We start from the raw sequence: 21981 nt of genomic DNA on the forward strand, positions 1-21981 counted from the left end.
TTTTTTTTTTTTGTAATAATCATGTTTAGGCTTACTTGTCTTACGGAGTACTCCGTATTACTCAAAAAACTGGGCTAATTACCCTTCATAAATAAAATAGAAGGTCCAAATAATGCTGATACTAATATATTCATGGTTCGAAGGGCATTTGATAAAAGCAAGATACTTGTTTGTTTCGAAATCTACTAGCTGGACTTACAGACCAAGGAATGTAAGGAATTGCTGGATATCACACTCTTTGTAGGCAATAGTCCTGCCACATCTGTTGAGGCTAAGGTTCAATCTTCAATGCATGCAAACCTGATTCTGTATTTTAAATGACGATTGTTTAAGCATTACTTGTAAAGTTGTAATCGAGTTTATACAACCTGTAACTGTTGGCACGACTGATGGCTTTAAAAGCCTAGATGTATACTGTATAGTTGAGCTACGAATGCTGGGAAGGGAAAACAAAAAAGACTCAATTTGCAATATACACCTCAAGGTAGCTAGCTAGCAAGCGACTAGTACAGATATTCCGATCTAGAAAGGGAGATAGCCAAGCTTCTCTTGGTTGCATCCCCCATAGTAAGCTCAATTTTCTCATGTAGTTTCATGTAGATGGCACAGAATAACAAAAACTATCTTGAAAAAGCTCCAACTCTCAAGGTTGTGACGGGCAAGGGGAAGTTGGAGGCTTGAAATCTGGATACTGCAACAACAAAAGGTTAAAAATCAAAACAAGTTCAGCAATTTCTCAAAGAAGAAGAAAGAAAAGGTAAGATAATTACTGCAGCGTATGGTGAAAGCGGCCTTGGATGTGATACTGTATTAACTTCGTTCTGGGGTGTGGAGTTGATTTCTGGGGCAGGTGCTTCTGCTACTGGTTCAACAGCAGGCTGTGCAGTTGCTTCTGCTACTGGTTCCACGGCAGGCTGTGCAGTTGCTTCTGCTACTGGTTCCACGGCAGGCTGTGCAGTTGCTTCTGCTACTGGTTCAACGGCAGGTTGTGCAGGTGCTTCTGCTTGTGGCTCAGGGACAGACTCAGCTTTCTGGAAGCTGTTTTCAGCAACAGCAGCTTCAGGGGCTGCCTCTGCAGGTGCTGGAAGAGACTTGCTATTCACGTTTATTGGTAGAAGGGCGGTTCCTATTTGCTGCAATCAATATTGAAAATTGAGACGATAACATCAGAGAACTTGAAGTATCACTTAAAAAAGCATAAAACTACCAAAGCCCCATTCATGTTGGAATAAATGTGTTACTAAATATCGATGACTTACCTTTATATCTGAAACGAGCTCATTGGGAGCAACCTTGGTGGTCAGGAATTCATCTACTTGTTTCAATGTTTGTTTTCTATCCTGTCAGGAGAAACCAGAATAACACAAGTAAAATAAAGTTTGTTAGATACTCAGTACTGTATTTACGTAGAGGATGCTAATACTACCAATGCAATTATTCAAATTTTCATAAACTGATAAACACGATAGAAGGCATTAATTGGGGCCAAATGGGTATCCAATGAATCAATGATTAATTTTTTTCAGACATGAACTGTCACTTGTTTCCAATGTTAAAAGCTTCAAGCTTAATAACATAGGCTATGTTCTTTTCACCTTAAGAAAATAAGTTTTAGTAATATCAGTTACAACAAGGCTAAGTTCAAGTCACAACTAAAATCAGTACGCATAAGTTCCAACGTATTCAGAAAAAGGTGAAAGAACGAACACTTAATAATGTTCACGATAGTGTTATATGCCTAAAATGTCCAATATAGACAACTAACCTCTGCAAATAAAAGCTTCTTGCTAAGCAGCTGAACAATTGCTGCAGAGCCTAGCAGTTGGAGAACAGTTTCCATCTGAAAAGGAAAACCAAAGATGATGAATCACTTGAAATAAGATTGCAAGTCTCTATTCTTGAAGTGAATATAAAGATTTAACCTCTGTAAAAGCCAACAAACCCAATCCAGCAGCTGCTGCTGCGCCAATCCCTAGTACTGGTAATGTATCAGCGCTTTCCTGCATTTTAGAAACTCCTCGAATTTGTAAAAATGCAAAAAAAAAAAGGCTAAGATAAAGAAGTTCTAAGCAGAACAAGAAGGTTAAAAACAAGTTGGATCATTTGGCAAAAAAGTACTTGTGTCCTATAATTTTCTTCACAGTTCGACTTTCTTGTCAAAGTTCTTCCATCAAATTTGATGGCATATTGTTTAATATATATTATTTCACATCATGTGTATAGATTAGTGTTGAAGAGTGAATACAGTGAAAAGCAAATGTGGAGAATTCAGGGACCAAGGAAGTATGCATGCATCAACTAAAGAAGTTTGGCCCCAATGTTTGGACCTTTAAAACAAATCATTTTCCCGAAAAATAGAAATTCAAATAGCCATATCTAGCTCGAAGTACAGTTTCCTTTGAGTCTTTAAGCAGCAACAAGATATTTTATATATTCATAGAAGAGCCAAGAAACATACATCAAACCCAAATGCTTCCGTCAAACCACTAAAATCAAGGCTGAATGTTTTCTTTGGTTGAAGCCAAGGGAGACTGCTATTCTGCAATGCAGAAATTCATCTCATTAATCCAATAAGTGAGTATTGAAGTATCGACGTTTAAACTCAAAAGAAAAAAGAAATACTATATAACTTTTGAAGATTGGAAGAAGAGCAGGACAGACCATCCATCCACGAGGTCCCTCTGCTCCATCTTTGATAGCATAAGCGGATTTGAACCCATTTGCAGTCACCAACTCTGCTACTAACTCAGAGTTTCCATCAAATCTAACAGAATCACATAAAGAAAACATTGATATTATTAGCAAACAGACTTCTGTTCATGAGATCATTGTCACATAATAACCAAATTTGGACATTTCAGAGATTTCTGTAGAAAATGGTAACAATGTAGTACAGCTGTTGCAGGTTAGACAGCATTAACAAAACACACTCTCTCCATTATTGTGAGGGTAATGCTATGTACAAAGTACACAGTATGTCTTCCTCCCACCTCACCCCACCCCACCCCACCCCGCCTAAGCCATGATACCACGGTATCTTTAGAAGTATTATGATAATGCTAATGTTGTACACCATAAAACATCAATCAGTACAAAATCTTTATTATCATAACGGTTAGGTTGCTAACATCCTATCACCCGTTTCCCTATCTAGAGGCGCTGTCAATCCAAGGTATAGAGATAATGTTGATGTTGATATGGACAAGTTAACAATGTATCAATGGCCCTAAAATCTATAATCAAACTCATCAAACAATGTATCATACACACTCAAACTGATCTTCAAACAACAAATTCTATCTTCTTTATCACTCAAAACACATGATAAAATCGAAAAACACTTCAATCAATTATTAACAGAAAGTCAGATATGATTAGATTAGCTTTGTAAGAATATAAGGAAATTTAAACCAAATCAAAAATATAGAAAGAAAACTAAACAAAAAAATTTATTGAGCTAAGGATTCTCACTTGTCTAGGATATATAAAGTAGTATTCTCAGGATCCTTAAACTTCAAAGACAACTTCTGCAAGAACCCTGGCTTATCTTCACCTCTATACACAATCGATACCGCCTTCTTCTTCAATCCTCGAATATCAGGACTACCAACTTCCCTCAACTCCTTTAAGGGTCTAATATCAAGAAGCTGAGCATTAGGCTCATCAGCCAACTTAGCATATGCAATTTTAGCAGACTGAACACCAAATGGCTTGGGTTTACCCCCAAAAACTTGGGATAAAAGCAAGGGAACAGCAATTACAGCAACTCCACCAGCTATAATTAGTGGGTTTTGAACAATTGTTTCAACAACACTTCCTGCATCAAATTCAGCCCCAGGATCTGCATTTACTGATTGTTCTAATGCTTCTTCATATGTCAGAGCACCAGCAAATTTAGCATTCAATGCAGAAGAAGCCAAAAGAACTAAACTTCCATGAAATTTTCTTGCAAAATCTTCTGTAAATTTTGGTGGGTTGATTGTAATTTGTGGGAATTTAATAGAGGGAAGTGTTGGAATTTGTGAAAAATTTCTGGGTTTTCCTCTTTGATCATGAACAACGCATATTGGCTTCAATCCTACTACATTGAGGGCCTCCATTGCATAATTTTTCCCAGAAAATTTCTGAGGCTCTCAATTATATTCAAGTTTTTGTCTTTGTTTTTTTTAATAAAAAATTGAAGAATATTTAATTGACCATGAAAGATACTTGTAAAAGTTATGAAGCTATCTTAGTTACAAGTTGTAAGCTAAGCCAAAAGAATTGGCTTCACAGAATGCAAAGTGTTTTTGGCTGGGGTGGAAGGTGATGACATGGAAGCAAGATCATTGGTTGTCCACCAGATGAATGACACGTGGCATGAAAGGATGAGATGTTGCTGATTGTCTAGAATGCACGATGTCATGATATCATGTAAAATATGATTGTGTGGATAACATTTTAGATGGTTTATGAACAATAATTTAGAATTTCTGGTAAAATACTAGAGCTTAAGCTTAATAACAGTACCAGAGTTACAACTTACAAGTTACAAGGGAGTACAGGCAGAAACGTCCGAAACAACCATCTGTTTTGTACTACGCTTAGTTGTCTACATTTTTTGCACTCGACTAGTACTCCGTGTTTTATTTACATTCACTTTTATATCGATAATAATCTAATTTGGTCTAATTTGATGAAGACGACCCTAATATTATGCAAATGTATACAAAGTATTGTATTACAAACAAGCATTTTCTACTGCTTTAATCGGGAAAAAAAATTACTAAATATAAGCAAAAAGAAAGAAAAATAAAAACCTATATTAGAGAAGAAAATTTTGTTAATGATTCATTTTTCCAAAATAACAGTGGTAAACTCTAGCGTTTAAAGCATTGCATTTAGCCAAATCCCTAAGATAAACTAACCTTGAGCATATATGCATCAAGGTACATCTAGCACTAGGTGCACCCACTCTTACTTAACTACTGATTAAATGCTCTATATATATAAGCATGTGAGTTTTTTAGGTGAGATTGTGCATCTTATACATGAGGCGTAAAAGAAATTTCTATTAAGCTTGTTTCATTTGAGTAAAGTTTTTTTTTGAAGATTGTTCATACTTATAAGTTATAACTGATAATAAGAAGTGATTTGAATGCAAGCTCATCATAAAGTTCACAAATGTCAAGTGTACAAAGAATAGAACTTAGCAAATCATGCCATAATTAACATAGATATACTTCGTACAATTGTACCAACCTTTTTATACTCTTTATATCCAACTCTGTAAACTTTTCAGTGAGCTTGGGTCAAGCCTGTTACATCCTAGAACAGCTTTACAAACAAAGCTATTACTAGGCTAATACACCAGTCTAACCTAGATAGATAAGACAGTAAATTCAGGTAAAACACTGGGTTGGGTTAGAAGTGTGCCTAAAGAAGATCAAAGAAATAATCTAGTCCTTGGCCTATTTCCCAGATTGAGATGCCAGCCCCCCATGAACGTGCTTCCTTTAGTCGCTCTGATATTGACATCAAAGTAGGGTAGAAGACTGCATGTTCGTGATGTTGATCATCAGAATACACGAAGAAATGCTCCGCAAAGTCCTTTTGCCACCTCATGGTGGGTTTGTATTGGTCCACTAAAGAGAGATAGTCCCTGCCAGTAATTGCTCGAGCACCACCACCTACAAAATTGAGACAGCCGTCAAAAGGGTCTTAAGCTCTAAAAGAAACTAATAAACCATAATGCACTCAGTACTCAAAAAAATGCCAAGCTAAATTAGGGCACTTCTTCCACAAAATTGCTTGTTCTACAACTTGTCCTAAACACTCCTTCAAAACCAGTATTCACACTTGGAGGAAAGAAACTAATAGGTAAAGCTAAGCCTTTTCAAGCAAATTCAAATTAGCTACTCAAGAGGTATACATAATAAGGACTGCATCAAGAATATGATGCTTCCACTATTTGTATAGCTGAAAAAGCAAGTAAAGGACCCCTTTCTAAGACCGTCCTAGTCAGTACATTCATCATTCCTAGTATATTCCTCAGTAAAATGTAACACTAACTTAAAATTTGCTCAATGAATGCATTCAAAAGAAGAGAAGATAAAAAAACAGCATACCTTCAGCTATTACATAATCGTTCCCGTAGAAATTGATTCCAACAAATACCTTGTTTGCAAGGCTCTTTCCACCTTCACCAACGAGGAGTTTTATCGTGGAATGCACCCAAGTCAGTGGTGCATTAGGACCAGGACTATAAGGACTTGAGTAGTCATATGTCATTAGTGAAAAACCATCTACAGAGTCACTGAGGGTCCGCAAATCCTCTGGTCCAAAATCATGAGCTTGAAGCTTATCAGACTCAGAATATGGAGGACCAATGACATACACTAGCTGCAGTGGCTGACCATTCCTTTGTGACCTGACATTATGCAGGGAATCTCCAAGTTGCTTTACGAATTGTAGTGCCTGCAAATCCCGAAGCAAAACTAAGAACATCACATAATCTATTGCATACACTGTAACAAATTTGCTGGAAAACCTAACATGTGCTTTTTGTGTGATAGAGTTAGATTGTCTTAAACCCCTAAGAAATAAATCAAAAGATTGAATGGGTAAGATTTAAGAACAGTGTAGATGAGGAAGCAAAGCACTGGGATGTCTTATACAATAAGAATCTAAAATGCCCACCCATACCACCCTGCTTTCAATGTGGAAGAATTCATAAAAATAGTAACAGTCAATAACTCGGTCATATTCAACAAAATACAGTCCCTGAGTTCTGTAAACCTACAAATTCATGCAACAACAATGGTGCAGCATCCCCATCAATCCCAAGAACCTAGTGAGTAATTTTCCATTTAAGAGCACCAATGTATCCAAGGAACAAAGGTGAAAGGTCAAAATATAAAATACTCTTAAAAGTTGTAGGCATTGCTCGGGCATAATTAAACATGAGCAGTTCTCCCAAGGAATAAAAAAAAAAAAATGAAAGTCACTCATAGCACAATTGAAATAGATTAAACAGTTGATCTAATTAGATGGTATAGAGAAAAGTCCTATAATACCAATTTTCGCAAAGAAGCATCATGGAGAACACCATGAGCAGCCCATCTTGACCAAGATTCTAGGACAATCCCATCATAGCCTATATCCCTGTGCAAAAAAGTAAATAAACAAATGGTGAGATATGACCACCAAAAAACTATTATAGTGCACAACATTAACACAACCATCAGCATCCAAATTCCTGTACTCATTTTGACTTTCTTCCAAACCAAAAACCTAAACTGAAAATTATATCTTAGAAAGAACAAATTTCAGAATAATATGCTTACTTGCACTCTGTTATAAGCAGGTCAATAGCTTTGTCCCTTTGTTTCTTGTTTCTGAGCAGGTCCTTTGGCACTGCTTCAAGGACTACTCTTGGTAAAATCTACACATCAAAGTTTATTCAAGAAAAACAGATCATCCTATTAACTTAGACATTCCACAAAGAATAAATAGGGGAGAGAATCTACTCACAAAGACAAAGGCAAATAGTATACATGTATTTTGCAAATTCATTATAGTCGCTATATGCCTATATGCACTTAATTATAAATCCTGATACTAAAAAGTATGCTGGGCGGCAAAGATGAAGTGACATGCAGAAAGAAATTTGAGTTCATGACTCTGCAATATAAAATTTTCATCTAAGTACAATAAGCTGGCCTGTTACCTGAGCATTTCCTCTCAGTCTCAGCTCAGACATCCATCCTGTATCAGCATTGTGTCTTCCCTCGAGAACTAATTTTGTCCCTTGACTGACCACATGTAAAATAAAATTAGAAATATATAAAGTTTTTAATAAAAAATAGAAACATTGTCAACAAGAACACTATAAAAAATCCTCTCTTCCCTTTTCTCTTCATCGCTCACACACACAAAAGGGGTAAGGAATGAAAATAAAAGCAAATAAATTGATTTGTGTTGCACCCAAGGGAATAAAAGTACCAAGAAGAGGAAATAATATAAGAGCACAGCAATTGTCATCTACTGAGAATAAGACCTAGCCTGAAAATTGTGAAATGGTGTTCAATGCAGCATACCTCTTAAGATCATACCATACAGGAGATAGATGTGTAAACTTGGGGCAGAACCTTTTTGCTAAATCATAACCAGCCGAGTTCCTGCAACATTTGATTAGGTTGGAACTATCAGTATTGGACCCTGGTTTAGCAAAAACAAAGAAACCGAGAAATGCTTGATTGAAACCTAGAAAGGAAACAAAGCAATGAGAAATCAAGGCTAATTCAATAACCAATATAAGGTTTATTAGGATACTAAGAGCTTTTATCGTCCAATTGCAAAGTATAAACTTTAGTCCTACATTTGTTAGATAGGTGCTAGATTTGTTGCTTAGACAAGTTCCAAACCCCATTCTTCGCAAAATATAGCGCTCTTCCAGAGGTCAGCACTAATCACACCAAAGCTAATCCAAAAAACAAGTACTTAAGTTCACGTCTCTTCGGCTCATTGAGCTAGCTTTCGGAATTAGCTCGTCCAAATTACAAAAAATGCCCAAGCACAAACACATACAGAATTACAGAGCCATAACTAACCCAATAATGCAAATAGTCCCAAGGTCTTTCTAGAATTATAGTGTCTTTATATTAGGGTTTAGGGTTACATATTCACAATTCATGATCAAAGTTCAAAATTCAATTCATGATCAAAGTTCAAAGTTCAAAATTCAAAATTCAATTCATTTCATAGAAATTAAACAAATGAAGAACAAAAAAATTACATGAACAAAAAAATTGGAGTGAGAAAAGTAAATTACCAAGGAGTAATGTAAGCTAATACAGGATTGGTGAAATGCCGTTGCGTAACATTTTCAGAAACCCTAGAATTCTCCTGCATTGCTTAAAATCAACCCAAACAATCAATCAAAAACTCAAACGAAAAACAAATCAAAGAAAACACCAACAAAATTACACAGAATAGAAATTTTACAGTGAGGATCTCCTGGAAAGTGACATCTTCTTTGACGAGACCTCGTTGATGCGCGAATGAAGGAGGAAGAGAAGGGTGGTTGATACGGCGGTACAAGAATGCGGAAATGGCGGAAGATACGACGAAGACGACGGCGATGATGGCGAGGAAACGGTGGTTGTTGCTGCCATGGAAGTTTTTGGGGTCGGAATTTGGAGGTTTAGGTTGCGGAGTTGACGGATCGACTCGGTTGCGGCGGCGAGTTGCGTCGGATTTTGGTTGCTTCTTTGTCATCGGAAATTGATGATCTCGTCGGAGAAGATGATGAGATCAGTTGCAGGGGTTTAAGACCCGCGAATATACTTAGCCAATACAGTGAAAACGACGTCGTCACCCAAAGTACGAGTGTACGACTGTACAGTAGTACTCTTGGAGTCTTGGGCATATGCTTAAGGGCCGGTTCTCATTGACTGAACTGAAATGAATATTTTATAAAAGAAGGAAATTAGTAGCTGGACTGAACTGAGCTGAACTGAACTGAATTGAATTTCAACGTAAGAGAACAGGCTCTAAGTTAATCACGCCCGCATTTTAATACTCCCTCCGTTTTTAAATACTTGCTTCATTTCTATTTTTTGCAGTATTCATTTGTGATTTATACATAAAAAATATATATATATACATAGTCCTGTGGGTACTTGTTGGAATCATCTCGATGAATAGATTATTAATTTTTAATTGTTAGAATTTATACTTATTGGTAATTAAAGATAAAAGATTAGCATCGGCATGTGTGTCCAAGAGAAATGGAGCAAGTATTTAAATACGGAGGGAGTATGAACATACTGACTTACCCATTTCAGTCTCTCAAACGTTTCAATCCCATTTTCACTTCTCTCTTTTCCCAACTCATACTATTTATGGGCCTATTCACATTTACTAAACTAATTGGAGTTGAACTAAGCTGAAATAAATACTTTATGAGAGAAGGAAATTAAGAGCTGAACTAAACTAAACTGAATTGATTGAAGCTGAACTGAAATAAACTGAAATTAAATTGAAGTGAACAGACCCTAACTCTCTTTTTCTCCACCCAATAAACCACCACTACGACCGCTAAAATTTACTAATTTGTGTAATAACCATCACCGTGCACCACTAACCACTAAGAGGCGAGGAAAGGAGTATGAATTATGAAGAGTGGAGAAACCATGGCGAGAAATTGTATAGGCAAGAAAATCGCTGGCGATCATGTAAAAAAAAAAATTACTCATTCCGTGTTTTATTAAGTGTTATAATTTGTTTTTTTTTTTTTTTTCATAATTTACATGATGATTTTGACTTGATTAATTTGCTATCATATAAAAAACAAATGTTGTTGTATAATACATTGTTGGATTCGTTATAATATATACTTTAATAATATCAATTTTTCAATAATTTAATTAACATATGAATAGATAAATTAATGCTCAAAGTTGTGTCTCAACAAGTGTATTTGATCAAAGTGTAACACTTATTAAAATACGAAGGGAGTACTCATCATTTATTTTGTTGATATGGTTGGGGGTTTTGAATCCTTAAGACAAAAATAGCTCGGAACATTCGAATTTGCTAAGAAAATTTGAAATTAGTTAGTTCAACGTTTGTATTCACTCGATAAATCTGTAGAATTCATCAAATGAGGCTTATTATTCATATGCTTAGCAATTTTCTAACTAACTTGAATTTACATGAGTTTATCTCTACCCTTACCCTTATTACGCATTCATTGTAAAGTAGAACAAGCTCTTAGCTATGACTCAATCAAGTGCTTAACAAGATACGGGGTACTCCGTAAGTCCATAATATTAATAACCTTGTTTTACTCTCCTAACCGTATCGGGTCAACCAATAAGTTCCATCCTAAACTACACACAGATAAAACCTTATCCACACACTTAACAGTTAATAACACCATAACAATGGTGGTCCAAACATGGAAAACCCGCCTAAAATTCCCGCTTAACTCTCATTTCTCCATTCACCATCTTCAATGGAAAAACTTTCTGCCATCACTACTACTTCTAATACCTTCAATTGCTTCACTTCCCCTGTTCTTCAAACCCCTTCTTCCTTCTGGAAATTTCCCAGAATCAATTCTTCTAATTCGCATCTCCCCCTTGTTTCTGATTACTTTGATGATCCTGGGAAGATTAATTCGATTCATTTAGTCAACCAATTGAATGCCCAGGTGATTAAATTGCCCCAAATGGGGTATTCAGATGAAATTTCCCAGGTATTGATTACTTCTTACTTGAAATTTCAAGATTTTGAGTCTGCTTTGATGGTTTTCTTTCTGGGTTTTCGGAGGAATTTTGTGGTTTGGAAATCGTTTTTGGAGGAATTTAAGAGTTTTGGAGGAAACCCAATTGAGATTCTTGAGGGGTTTTGTGAATTGTATAGAAAAGGAGTGGAATTTGATAGTAAAATTCTTACTGTTGTGTTGAAAATGTGTGCAATTTTGATGAGTAAATGGTTAGGTGTTGCAATTCATGCTTCTTTGATTAAGAGGGGTTTTGATACAGATGTTTATTTGAAGTCTGCATTGATGAATTTTTATGGGAGGTGTTGGGGCACAGGCTATGCAGATAAAGTGTTCGATGAAATGCCTGAACGAGGAGTCGCGCTGTGGAATGAAGCCATTGTCGCGGCTATTCAGAATGAGAATTATATGAAGGCTCTACAATACTTTCAGGAAATGCAGTTTTTATCCGTGAAAGCTGATAATTTTACTATTGGTAAAGCTTTACAAGCTTGTGCCAAAGGAAGAGCTATTGATGAGGGGAGGCAAATTCATGGGTATATGTTTAGAAATGATATGGAAAAGGATTTAGCAATATGCAATTCTTTGATCAACATGTATGCAAAAAACAACAAGGTAGAACTAGCTAGGAAAGTTTTCGATTCTATGGATAACTGCAGTTTATCATCATGGAACACAATGATATCTGCTTATGCTTTGGTTGGTTCTTTTGATGATGCAATGGAGCTATTCCATAGGATGGAGTTTCACAATGTGGAATCAGACATAGTAACATGGAATTCCCTCTTGTCTAGTCATTTACAGCACGGGTTATACCATCAAGTTTTGAACATTCTACGCAACATGTTGGGAAAATTACAGCCAAATTCGAGCTCCATCACCCCTGCAATTCAAGCAATTAACGAGTTGAATTGGATCAGATTAGGGAAGGAAATGCATTGCTATGTTCTTAAAAATGGATTGCATTGTGATTTGTATGTGCAGACAACATTATTGGACATGTACGTCAAGAATGGTGAATTGGTTAAAGCTCGAGCATTGTTTGACCTCTTGAAGACTAGGAATATTGTTGCCTGGAATTCTTTAATTTCTGGTTATTCCTCAAACGGTCTATTTGATGATGCTGTGAGGTTGCTGAACCAGATGGAAGAGGAAGATATAAATCCAGATATGATGACATTGAACTCTCTACTTTCTGGATATTCGGTGAATGGCCGTATAGAGGATGCATTAGCTGTGGTAGCGAAAATGAAGATTTTGGGAATGGAACCTAATGTTGTTTCATGGACTGCTCTTATATCAGGTTGTTCACAAAACGGAAAATATAAAGATTCATTAAGTTTTTTCAAAAACATGGTGGAAGAAGGTATAAACCCTAATGCTGCCACCATAACTAGCTTACTTCAAGCTTCTGCAGGTATGTCTTGGCTACAAAAAGGAAAAGAGATCCATAGTTGGTGCTTAAGAAACGGGTTTGATGAAGATGTGTTAGTGGCCACAGCTCTGATGCAGATGTACATTAAATCAGGAAGTCTGCAGAGTGCCTCTGAGATTTTCCGGTGGATGAAAAACAAGACAATTGCTACTTGGAATTGCATGATTATGGGGTATGCAGCTTACAACCATGGAGAAGAGGGTATTATGCTTTTCAAGGAAATGCGTGATCTGGGAATTCATCCTGACGCCATAACTTTTACTGCTCTCCTATCATGCTGCAAGAATTCAGGTTTACTTGATGAGGGCTGGAAATATTTTGATAGTATGAAAGCTGAATACTGCATAGTGCCTACAATTGAGCATTACTCGTGCATGGTTGATCTTCTAGGAAGAGCTGGATATCTTGATGAGGCGTGGGATTTCATTAAAACAATGCCTGTTGAACCAGATGCTTCTGTTTGGGGTTCGCTACTTCAATCCTGCCGAGTCCATAACAACTTGAAACTTGGGAAAATTGCTGCCAAAAACCTCTTTGAACTAGAACCAAAAAATTCTGCTAATTATGTTATACTGATGAACTTATATTCAATGTCAAGCAGATGGGAAGATGTGGATCGTGTGAGAGAAAAGATGACTGCTCGAGGACTGAGAATTCAATTTGGGTGGAGTTGGATAGAAATTTACCGTAAAGTTCATATTTTCAATGATGAAAAACCTCATCCAGATACAGGAAATATATACTTTGAGCTGTATCATCTGATCTCTGAGATGAAGAAAGCAGGTTATATCCCGGATATCAAATCAGTGTACCAAGATATTGATGATGCTGAAAAAGAAAAAGTACTGTTATCTCATACTGAAAAATTAGCCATAACCTATGGGTTGTTGAAGATGAAGGATGGTTCACCAATCAGGGTAATTAAGAGCACTAGAATGTGTTCTGACTGTCACACTGCAGCAAAATTTATCTCTCTGTTAAGAAAACGTGAGATTATCCTTAAAGATGGTGTTCGATTTCATCATTTCCGGGAAGGAAGATGTTCTTGCAATGACCATTGGTAGCAAGGGCTCTAACTCGTTCTTAATTAGGATGTATATGACTGGATTATAGACATAGTGAATACACATTTGATTTTTGCTTCAAAGCTACGAGTCATTTGCTCAGTTCAGACTTTAATACATGGTTTAGTTAGCAAATTTGAGCATATATAATGCATTTAGATTCTTCTGCTACATTTACAGATGGGTGTATAGCTGTATTAATTATGTACCAAATATTCTTAAGCAGTTAAGCACATGTGTACTTTTACCTACAAGTGTGTTTCCTAAATCTAAGTCTGATGAAATTATTGTGTTTAGTTGATGCAAGCTTTTCTCCCTCTTTTTCTTTTGCTTACTTTCTCATTTCAGGAGGTATCTAATGCATGGTACAAGTGGTTTATCAACCATTTTTTGGATCAAATCAGTTGTCACAATTTTCTTTTTGCTGCACTTCTGCTGTATTAATTCTTTTACTACCCCTTTCTTTTCCTTTGATTTCCTCCCTTCCATTCTTATTGTGATTATCACCTTTTTCGATTTGATAAACCTTGCTTGAATTCATTTAACAACAAAGTTTTAGACTCAAGCATCTCTTCCAATTCACTAAACAAAAACACTTTGGAGATTTAAGCTACTCAGACCTCTTTCAACCAAACACCTCAACGAGATTTTTAAATTTTACAAAGGACCTTCAAATCGTAACACGAACTTAATTGCAATCATGAGATTATGCTCAAGACTAATGAAAATAAGGACTGGAATTGGCACTCAATGACTCGAGATTCTTACTGTCACACAATATTTGATGATTTGAATTGAAATCTAGCATACAAATACAATGATACAAACACAAGAAAAGACAATGTATATGCAACGTGTGTGAATATAGTAAATAAAACAAAGAAAAATGTGAGATAATTCCAACCAAATTTCCACATGTTAAGTAAACATGATAAATGGGACCAATTACAATGTCTTCATACTTCACCCCTTATCTTTTTTGCCTGGCAACTGGCATATGTTGGATGATTGGCTCACTCTTGAAAAAGTGATCGTGTGACCTACCATTGTTGAAGACTTCAAGTGCTTCTTACAGAAAAAGCTCATCAAGATAGTATGACTTAATCTAATTTGGCTCATTGTTTACCCAAATATATTCACTTCTACTATATTGTGTAAACATAATCCTAGAGAGTTGGCGAACTTGTCTATACAGTATACTTGAATTTAGACGGAAAAAGAAGAAACCACGATCAACAATATTTAGTTTAAGTAGGGTCTCAAACTCTGAAACTAAATTTCAGCAATAGACACTATCTAGTACAGAGTATCTAATTTATGTACTTTACATTTTAAGATTGCGAATTTATGCCTTATCAACGTACAAGTAATTAATTAATCCCTAAAACATATAGAGTGTAACAATAATGTAGCTGTAAAAAAAGTGAATGTACTACCTTAGAGTTTTGTACTACAATAGCATATTGGCACTTGTACCATGTTGAAGATATGCTTTCATGAGATTCTTGGTTGGCCATTGTTTAATTATCTCAAGTGGGGTTTGCTTTTCATGGCGTAAAATTAGTGTCACTTTTTATTCCAGGTATGCTCATTTTGGATATACCATTCAATAACTTCCACGTGGCACGTTTTTGTTCCTTTTACCTTTTCTTTTTGGTACCACTCGTTCAATTGCTTCTAGCACAGTGGCACTATAAAATTGCTAGAGTATTCATGAAAACAAAGATAGTCCATGGAAATTAATATGGAGTATTATTAGAGGATACTTTTTTAGAATGAAATTCTTTATCTTATCAAAAATGAAATAAACTGATTTTTTTTTTTTGCAAACAGTTCAATACAGAAAGTGGAAAATGACCGGTTTACCACATTTTATCTTTTATCCTAAAGAAAAATCGCAAGTAACCATTAAATAATTGAAAAGTCCACAGAAAGAAGAGCAGTTGTCTCATGTCCTACCATTAAAATCCTTACGAGAAATGGACTTTAGTTCCAACTAAATAAGGTGCCTTTATATGCCGACTTTCATTATTCTAAACTTATTTTTCCTAAACTTACTAGCTAGAAAGTTTGTGATGAAGCGAGATTCCTACCTTATGCTGTTATGCATAGATATTTAATATTATACTTTATTGCAACTTTCTCGTGCTCAGAAGCTTTAACTTAAGGAAGTAATTTACAGATGCAAACTTAATTACCTTCAAGTAGAAAAGTTACATTCACACTTGCCACTACATACATGATATATCACTCTTGCAAGAGTGTAGTTTCATACATCAATTATGTACAACTGCAGCACTTGGAATAAACTTACATATACAGCAAAGGTTCATCAAGGATTGCTTTAAAAACAAGCTCACATAAAAATCAAGTAATCATGAAGCCTGGGAGGCAACAACTCCTGCATCCAAACCACGACGAAAAAAGGATGCAAACAATTGTCCATGACAATCTCCTCGAAGCTTTAAGGGATCAAGCAAGGATCAACGAAACAAAGAAGATTTCAAGTAACCAAACACGAGAGATTCATACTATAAGTCGAGTTCCCTGTGCCTGCTAACATGCATTTGCCATCCTCTCTGAGACATCAGCTAATGATTTGAGGTTACAGTTGATTAAGGCCTCAACAAAGTAGCATGTTTCTTCTTTAGTGTTCCCTTCTGGTACATCGACTACAAATGATTCTATGACTAATGTCCCCATCTTTCCATCGATTATTTCAGGGTGAACTGTAATGGTCGAGGAGTAATTCTGCAACAACAAATGAGATGTTCGATTAGCACTTAATCCACCAATGATAACACAATAATATGTTAGTTACTAATGAGGATATCTTTTTCTGTTTAATACTTCTAGATGCAGGGGATACACAAAAATAAGTCTAAGAGTCTAACATTAACAAAGAATTATGACAAATGTTATGATAATGTATGTGTTATCTATAATCACTGATGCACTCGTTGAAGACTATCACTATCGCCTCAGATAACTAACATTTGCTCATGAGCCAATATATTTTGCTTCTTTATTTGTGAATCATTGAATCCAATAACTTTTGCCTCTAAGACCACTCTCATTCATACCCATACTCGTCTTTAAATCTTTAATTGGAAGTGGACCACGATGGGGATGAGGCTTTAAGCCTTTTCAATTTCTGTGTTCTTCACTTTTCCTATATGCCATCCCTCGAAATTGTCTTCTTGCTTTAATTGGTCGGTAGAGGAATTTGCAAGAATACTGAGGTAAAATCTTTCTCGAATGTCATTTCAAACTCGAAGAGCATCCAACCACATACACCATGTAATTAAAGCAAAATGGCCCAATCAAGCTCCACCTACAACTACTTTCATTCATCACTTAACTAAATTGACAGGACTAAAGGAAATATGGATAGATGGTTCTAGTTACACGTCGAATTCATGAACAACGGTTATTATAGACTTTATACTCGTTTTGCTTTGGAGGTCAATTCATAGAAAATAGATGGTAAATGGGTTCACAACTGACTTTTTGATATATCTTGAATACTTTAGCAAATAACATGATATGCAAGAAATCCATGAAGATAATAAAGCAGAGTTTTCCAGCATGTCATTGGATAATTTATCTAACATTAGTTTGATAAAATTATGAAAATGAACCAAAATAATCATACCTTGAGCCTGTGATCACCATCAACAATTCGGACGCTGAGAATGTGCTCTTCATCATCAAGAAGCTCCAATCTTTCAGTGCTAGTTGTGGCAGGAAGGCCTGATCTAACATCCACTTCTCTTACACTTCCGATCTTGAGCTCCCCACTCGCTTTGCACCGGCTTATAAATGGCTTATACTTCTGAGGTTGATCAAATCTCCTGACCAAAGACCATACCTAACAAACACACAAGACATCTCCTGATTAATAAAATGAAACTAGAACCATAACAAAAAAAAAAACAAATTTAGTAACACAATGAATGAGAACTAGATCAACTTGAAGATTTTGAAGGACTTTTTCAGTTTTTTATTTGTTAGTATCATAACAAGATTAAAGTTCAACATCTCAGTCTAATGACTAGCTAGCTAGTTCTTACTGAGCTGATACAATACAGATTTGGTATCAAAGTTGTAACAATTTTTATGTTAATTCCTCCAAAACCCAAACGAACTCGAATTTTTAGTATTAACAGGACAATCGATTACACTTCATGTTAGACTTTTTTGCTTGAAACTGTCAAATCTATGTCATGATACATATAGTATAAGCATATTGCTAGTACATTTCATTTTATATTTTTATTCACCCTTTTTAGTAATAATGTAATATTATGACAACAATAATAATACAAACAACTAACTATTCAAGAATGGCCTTAACAATCAAACTTAACCCAATAAAAACTCCCTATAATTACTTAAACAACAATCAAATATTACCTCCGTTAACTTTTATTTACAACTTTGAAATATTTTATGTCTCAGAAATAATACCCAAAGTTGCAAGTAAAAGTTAACGGAGGTAGTAAGATAACTTACAAGAATAAACAGCATTATAGCATATACCAATCGAAACTCGAAAAAGATAGAATCTTTTAAATATAAATCAACATGAATACAGAAATAATTATAAAGTTTTACTGTACACACATTTCAGACCTAAAACAACAAACATTACGAAAAACACCCGGAAACTAAATTCACCAATTATCAGATCAAATAATAAAACCCAGAAATTAAACATCATAATAAACCAAATTCATAAAGGAATTAATGAAAATAATGCAAATGAATTCATTTAAAGAGAGAATAAAAATTTATATAAACTTACAAGGTCAACAGGAGCCTTGATGTGTTGAGTAAGAGCAGAGGAACACTGATTAGCTCCAATTTTGTGAGTATGGTGTCTTGAAATGTATACAGATTCCATTATAAGATATATTTAGAAGAAATATAACCCAGAATATGATTTATTTTGCTTCTTTTTCTTGGAAAGTTGGAACAATTGCAAGAAAAAAAAAAAGCAGAGGAGTTTAATTCAAAAGCATGATCATCTTCTAGTTGAGAGAAGTTTTGTTTATATTCACATGAGTCATTTTCTGACCATTTAATTATTTTGTGGTGGTTTAGGGTGAGGAAGGAGAAGGCTAGGTTGACAAGGTGGTGATAATTGAGTGTGTAACAGACCAACAATTTTTGTTGATTGTGGGTGGGTTGAACTTGTGGGGTCATATTTATACTGTGAGCTACTTCCAAGTTGGTGGTTTTGGCATCTTATTGGCTGCAACTTGGATAATCTTTTTTGTCAGTTTTTAGTGAATGTTCAATAGTTATGGGAACAGGTCAACACTCAGCACTAAATTTGCAAAAAGAAAAAAAAAAAAAAAAAAAATTGAATAAAGAGTATAGTGTTATTATTACTTTGGGCCTTTGTGGTTGTGGACTCTTGGCAAGGTTGAAGGATCGGATCTCCTTTTAAGTCTACTTTCTTCGGGGCATTAGACTCTATATGTTGTGTTTTCTCTGTCTTCTTTTGTTTGCCTTTTTCACGAGAAATCACTTTTGTTTCATGGTGAGTAGTGATGTCAGTGGGGCGGGTCAAGTAGGAGACCCGCCCCATCCCCGGCGGGGATGGGTCTGAGTTTGGCGGGTGGTGGGGCGGGGATGGGGATAAAAACCATACCCGCCATGGGTGATGGGGCGGGGGTGGATTTTAAGTTGTACCCGCCCCATCCCCGCCCCCACTTCGTACCCGCCTCATCCCCACCTCATACTCACATTCATATATCTTTTAAAGCAAAATTACATACTTTTATTCAATTTATAAAATAATTACATGAAAATACAATATTAATTATAATACTTTGTACGACACTTATATTATAACACAAAAATGTGTATAGAATGTTTTATTTTATAATTCGTATTAATTATGAAAGATTGTGTATTTGAGATACGGATATTAGGTGGATCTTGGGTAGGCGGGTCTTTGGTGGGGGTGGGGCGGGGATGGTTTTGGAGTTGTACCCGGTGGGGCGGGGATGAGGATGAAAATTGGATCCGCCGCGGGGATGGGGATGGGGATGGGGATGAAAATATTAGGTGGGGATGGGGATGGGAAGGCCAACATCCGCCCCGCCCCGCCCCGTCCCATTGACATCCCTAATGGTGAGGGATCAAAGTGGTGAGATTGTATCATTATATGTAGTGGGTAAAAGAGTAGAAATACGATCTTGTATAATTATTTTTAATGTGGAACAAAGTTAGAAGAACAAATCAAAAAGAAAAATAGGATAAGGATTAAGGGACTATGAGAGTATGTAGAAGTTGAATTGAATGATGTCATGCATGAACAAGCCTCATTAGATCAATCAAACGTATAGTCTTGCGATTTTAGATTATTATTCATCGTGCAAATCAATCCTGGAACGAACATGATGTGCACATTGCACACGCCCTCACAAAATGCAACTTGCATTGACATGTGGTATGTGTACACCAAAACGTGACGAGCACATGAGAGAATGTGTGTAAGTGTATTGATACACCCACAATGTCATGCTATTATCGAAATTAAATTATCTGAATTTATTAAAATTAGTTTATCTTTAGCAATACGGTCTATCAAGTGGAAGCTAGTGTCAAATGGAATGGAACATGTGCCAAAATAAATGCGATAAAAATTGGTATCTATTATCTAAGCCTCAAAAGACACGGTGTTTTAGTTGAAAAATAATCCAGTTGATAAAATATCATCTCTCATAATTTTCAAAAAATAACGAATTTTCACATTTCACCTATGGACAAAATTTCTGGTTGCTATCTTCTTGACCATAAAGCTAGCAAAAGTCGTGCTTATCTATTCATTGCTTATCCATTCCAACGAATGCACACGAAATGAAAGAAAGAAGCCCACCCCTTTGACTAAAAATATTGGCTATGGAAAAAGTAATGCAAATCTTTGTCTCTATATATGGAGAAATTTATAATAATGAACTTACCTAAATATTTTTCTGATTCTCTATTATATAATCAAAACTTAAATATTTATTTATTATTAATTTTTTTTTTTTTTTCTGATTTTCTATTATATAATCAAATTATTGTCGATTTGCTTGATTATAATAAACGGTTGCGATGACAACCATTTATAAGTAATTTTGTGAAAAAAAACCTATATGTCAGTACGATAGTGTCCATGATACTGCTAGCTCTTCTATAAATATTTCATTTTATTCTAAATTTTTTTTATCATCATGCATTACCAAGTGACCATATTAGAAATGGTATTATGTGGTAATGAAAATTCATGAACAAAACACTGGTTTGTTTGTTGGTGAATTTCCATTGACATGGAAATGACCCTAGGATTGATTTCCTTGCAAAGTTACATACAAATTCAGTTCATTACCATTCGCGTATTTTTTTCATATAATTTTTCCAAGAAATGAATTGATTTTTCATGTTAATACATCACAAATAATATTAGTCAGATCAAAGTTGATGAAAAGTGTCAAAAATTAAAACGTGAAACAAAGATAGACGAATTAATTCGGGCAAATGTTGATGCAAGGATTCGATCCACACAATTAAATTACAAGCCCGTCAACTGCCATAGCAACTATAAGTCTATAAGTCTACAATTGGCCTTATTCAAGTTTCAAGATACTTGATAGGGGCCTTGGCCACTATAGGCCCGAACAGAGCATCGTCATTATGTTCACCCACTATAAGCCCAACATTTTTTTTTTGAGGGAGCCCAACATGATTATGGGTCTGTTCACATTTACTTAATTTCACCAATCAGTTCAGTTTAGCTCAGTTCAGTAAATATGAACAAGCCCTATATCATAACCAATTGATGATATGTGAAGTAGCTTAACAATTTTTTACAAGTATATACTAATACTAAAATGTACTCATGCTAATGTATGAGATATTTTCTTGCAATGAAAATAGTTTTATATACTTTGGTTCCTAGAAAATTAATAAAATTGGTAGTTATTGACATTATTGTTATTGTTGTTGGTTTTTTTTTTCCCTTTTAAAACATAGAATGTGTAGATTTTGAGGATTAAAGATTTGAAGAGTCATGGTTAGAATTTATACTATTATACTCGTAGTTCATATGTTAGTTATTCTCTTGATATTTTTTTTTTAAAAATGTTAAAACAATTAATCTCAACTCACATGTGAATTACTTATTAAATATTACCTCCGATTTTTTTAGTTGCAAA

The 21981-nt window shown here is 35.3% G+C and overlaps 2 protein-coding genes and 1 pseudogene across 2 annotated transcripts; 1 reads left to right on the forward strand and 2 right to left on the reverse strand.

Annotated features, from left to right (window-relative positions):
* Positions 1-304: 304 nt before the first annotated feature.
* LOC145640699 (uncharacterized) lies at positions 305-9273 on the reverse strand. Its single transcript, XM_081691931.1, has 16 exons — positions 8986-9273; positions 8813-8886; positions 8079-8159; positions 7709-7793; positions 7326-7423; positions 7056-7143; positions 6108-6456; positions 5419-5669; positions 3472-4130; positions 2662-2764; positions 2459-2539; positions 1923-2000; positions 1766-1840; positions 1260-1340; positions 771-1133; positions 305-691 (listed from the first exon to the last, which is right to left on the reverse strand). The coding sequence occupies exons 1-16, from the start codon at positions 9256-9258 to the stop codon at positions 644-646; spliced, it is 2787 nt and encodes a 928-aa protein (XP_081548057.1). The 5' UTR covers positions 9259-9273; the 3' UTR covers positions 305-643.
* A 1492-nt stretch (positions 9274-10765) lies between these two features.
* On the forward strand, positions 10766-14156 carry LOC145638608 (pentatricopeptide repeat-containing protein At4g01030, mitochondrial pseudogene; annotated as a pseudogene).
* Positions 14157-15877: 1721 nt separating this feature from the next.
* LOC145639644 (abscisic acid receptor PYL8-like) lies at positions 15878-18936 on the reverse strand. Its single transcript, XM_081690933.1, has 3 exons — positions 18576-18936; positions 17424-17639; positions 15878-16519 (listed from the first exon to the last, which is right to left on the reverse strand). Exons 1-3 carry the CDS (start codon positions 18672-18674, stop codon positions 16325-16327), a joined length of 510 nt encoding a protein of 169 aa, XP_081547059.1. The 5' UTR covers positions 18675-18936; the 3' UTR covers positions 15878-16324.
* Between the last annotated feature and the right edge of the window lie 3045 nt (positions 18937-21981).

Source organism: Chenopodium album, chromosome 7 (genome assembly GCF_948465745.1).
Source record: "Chenopodium album chromosome 7, dcCheAlbu1.1, whole genome shotgun sequence".
NCBI classification, from domain to species: Eukaryota; Viridiplantae; Streptophyta; class Magnoliopsida; order Caryophyllales; family Amaranthaceae; genus Chenopodium; species Chenopodium album.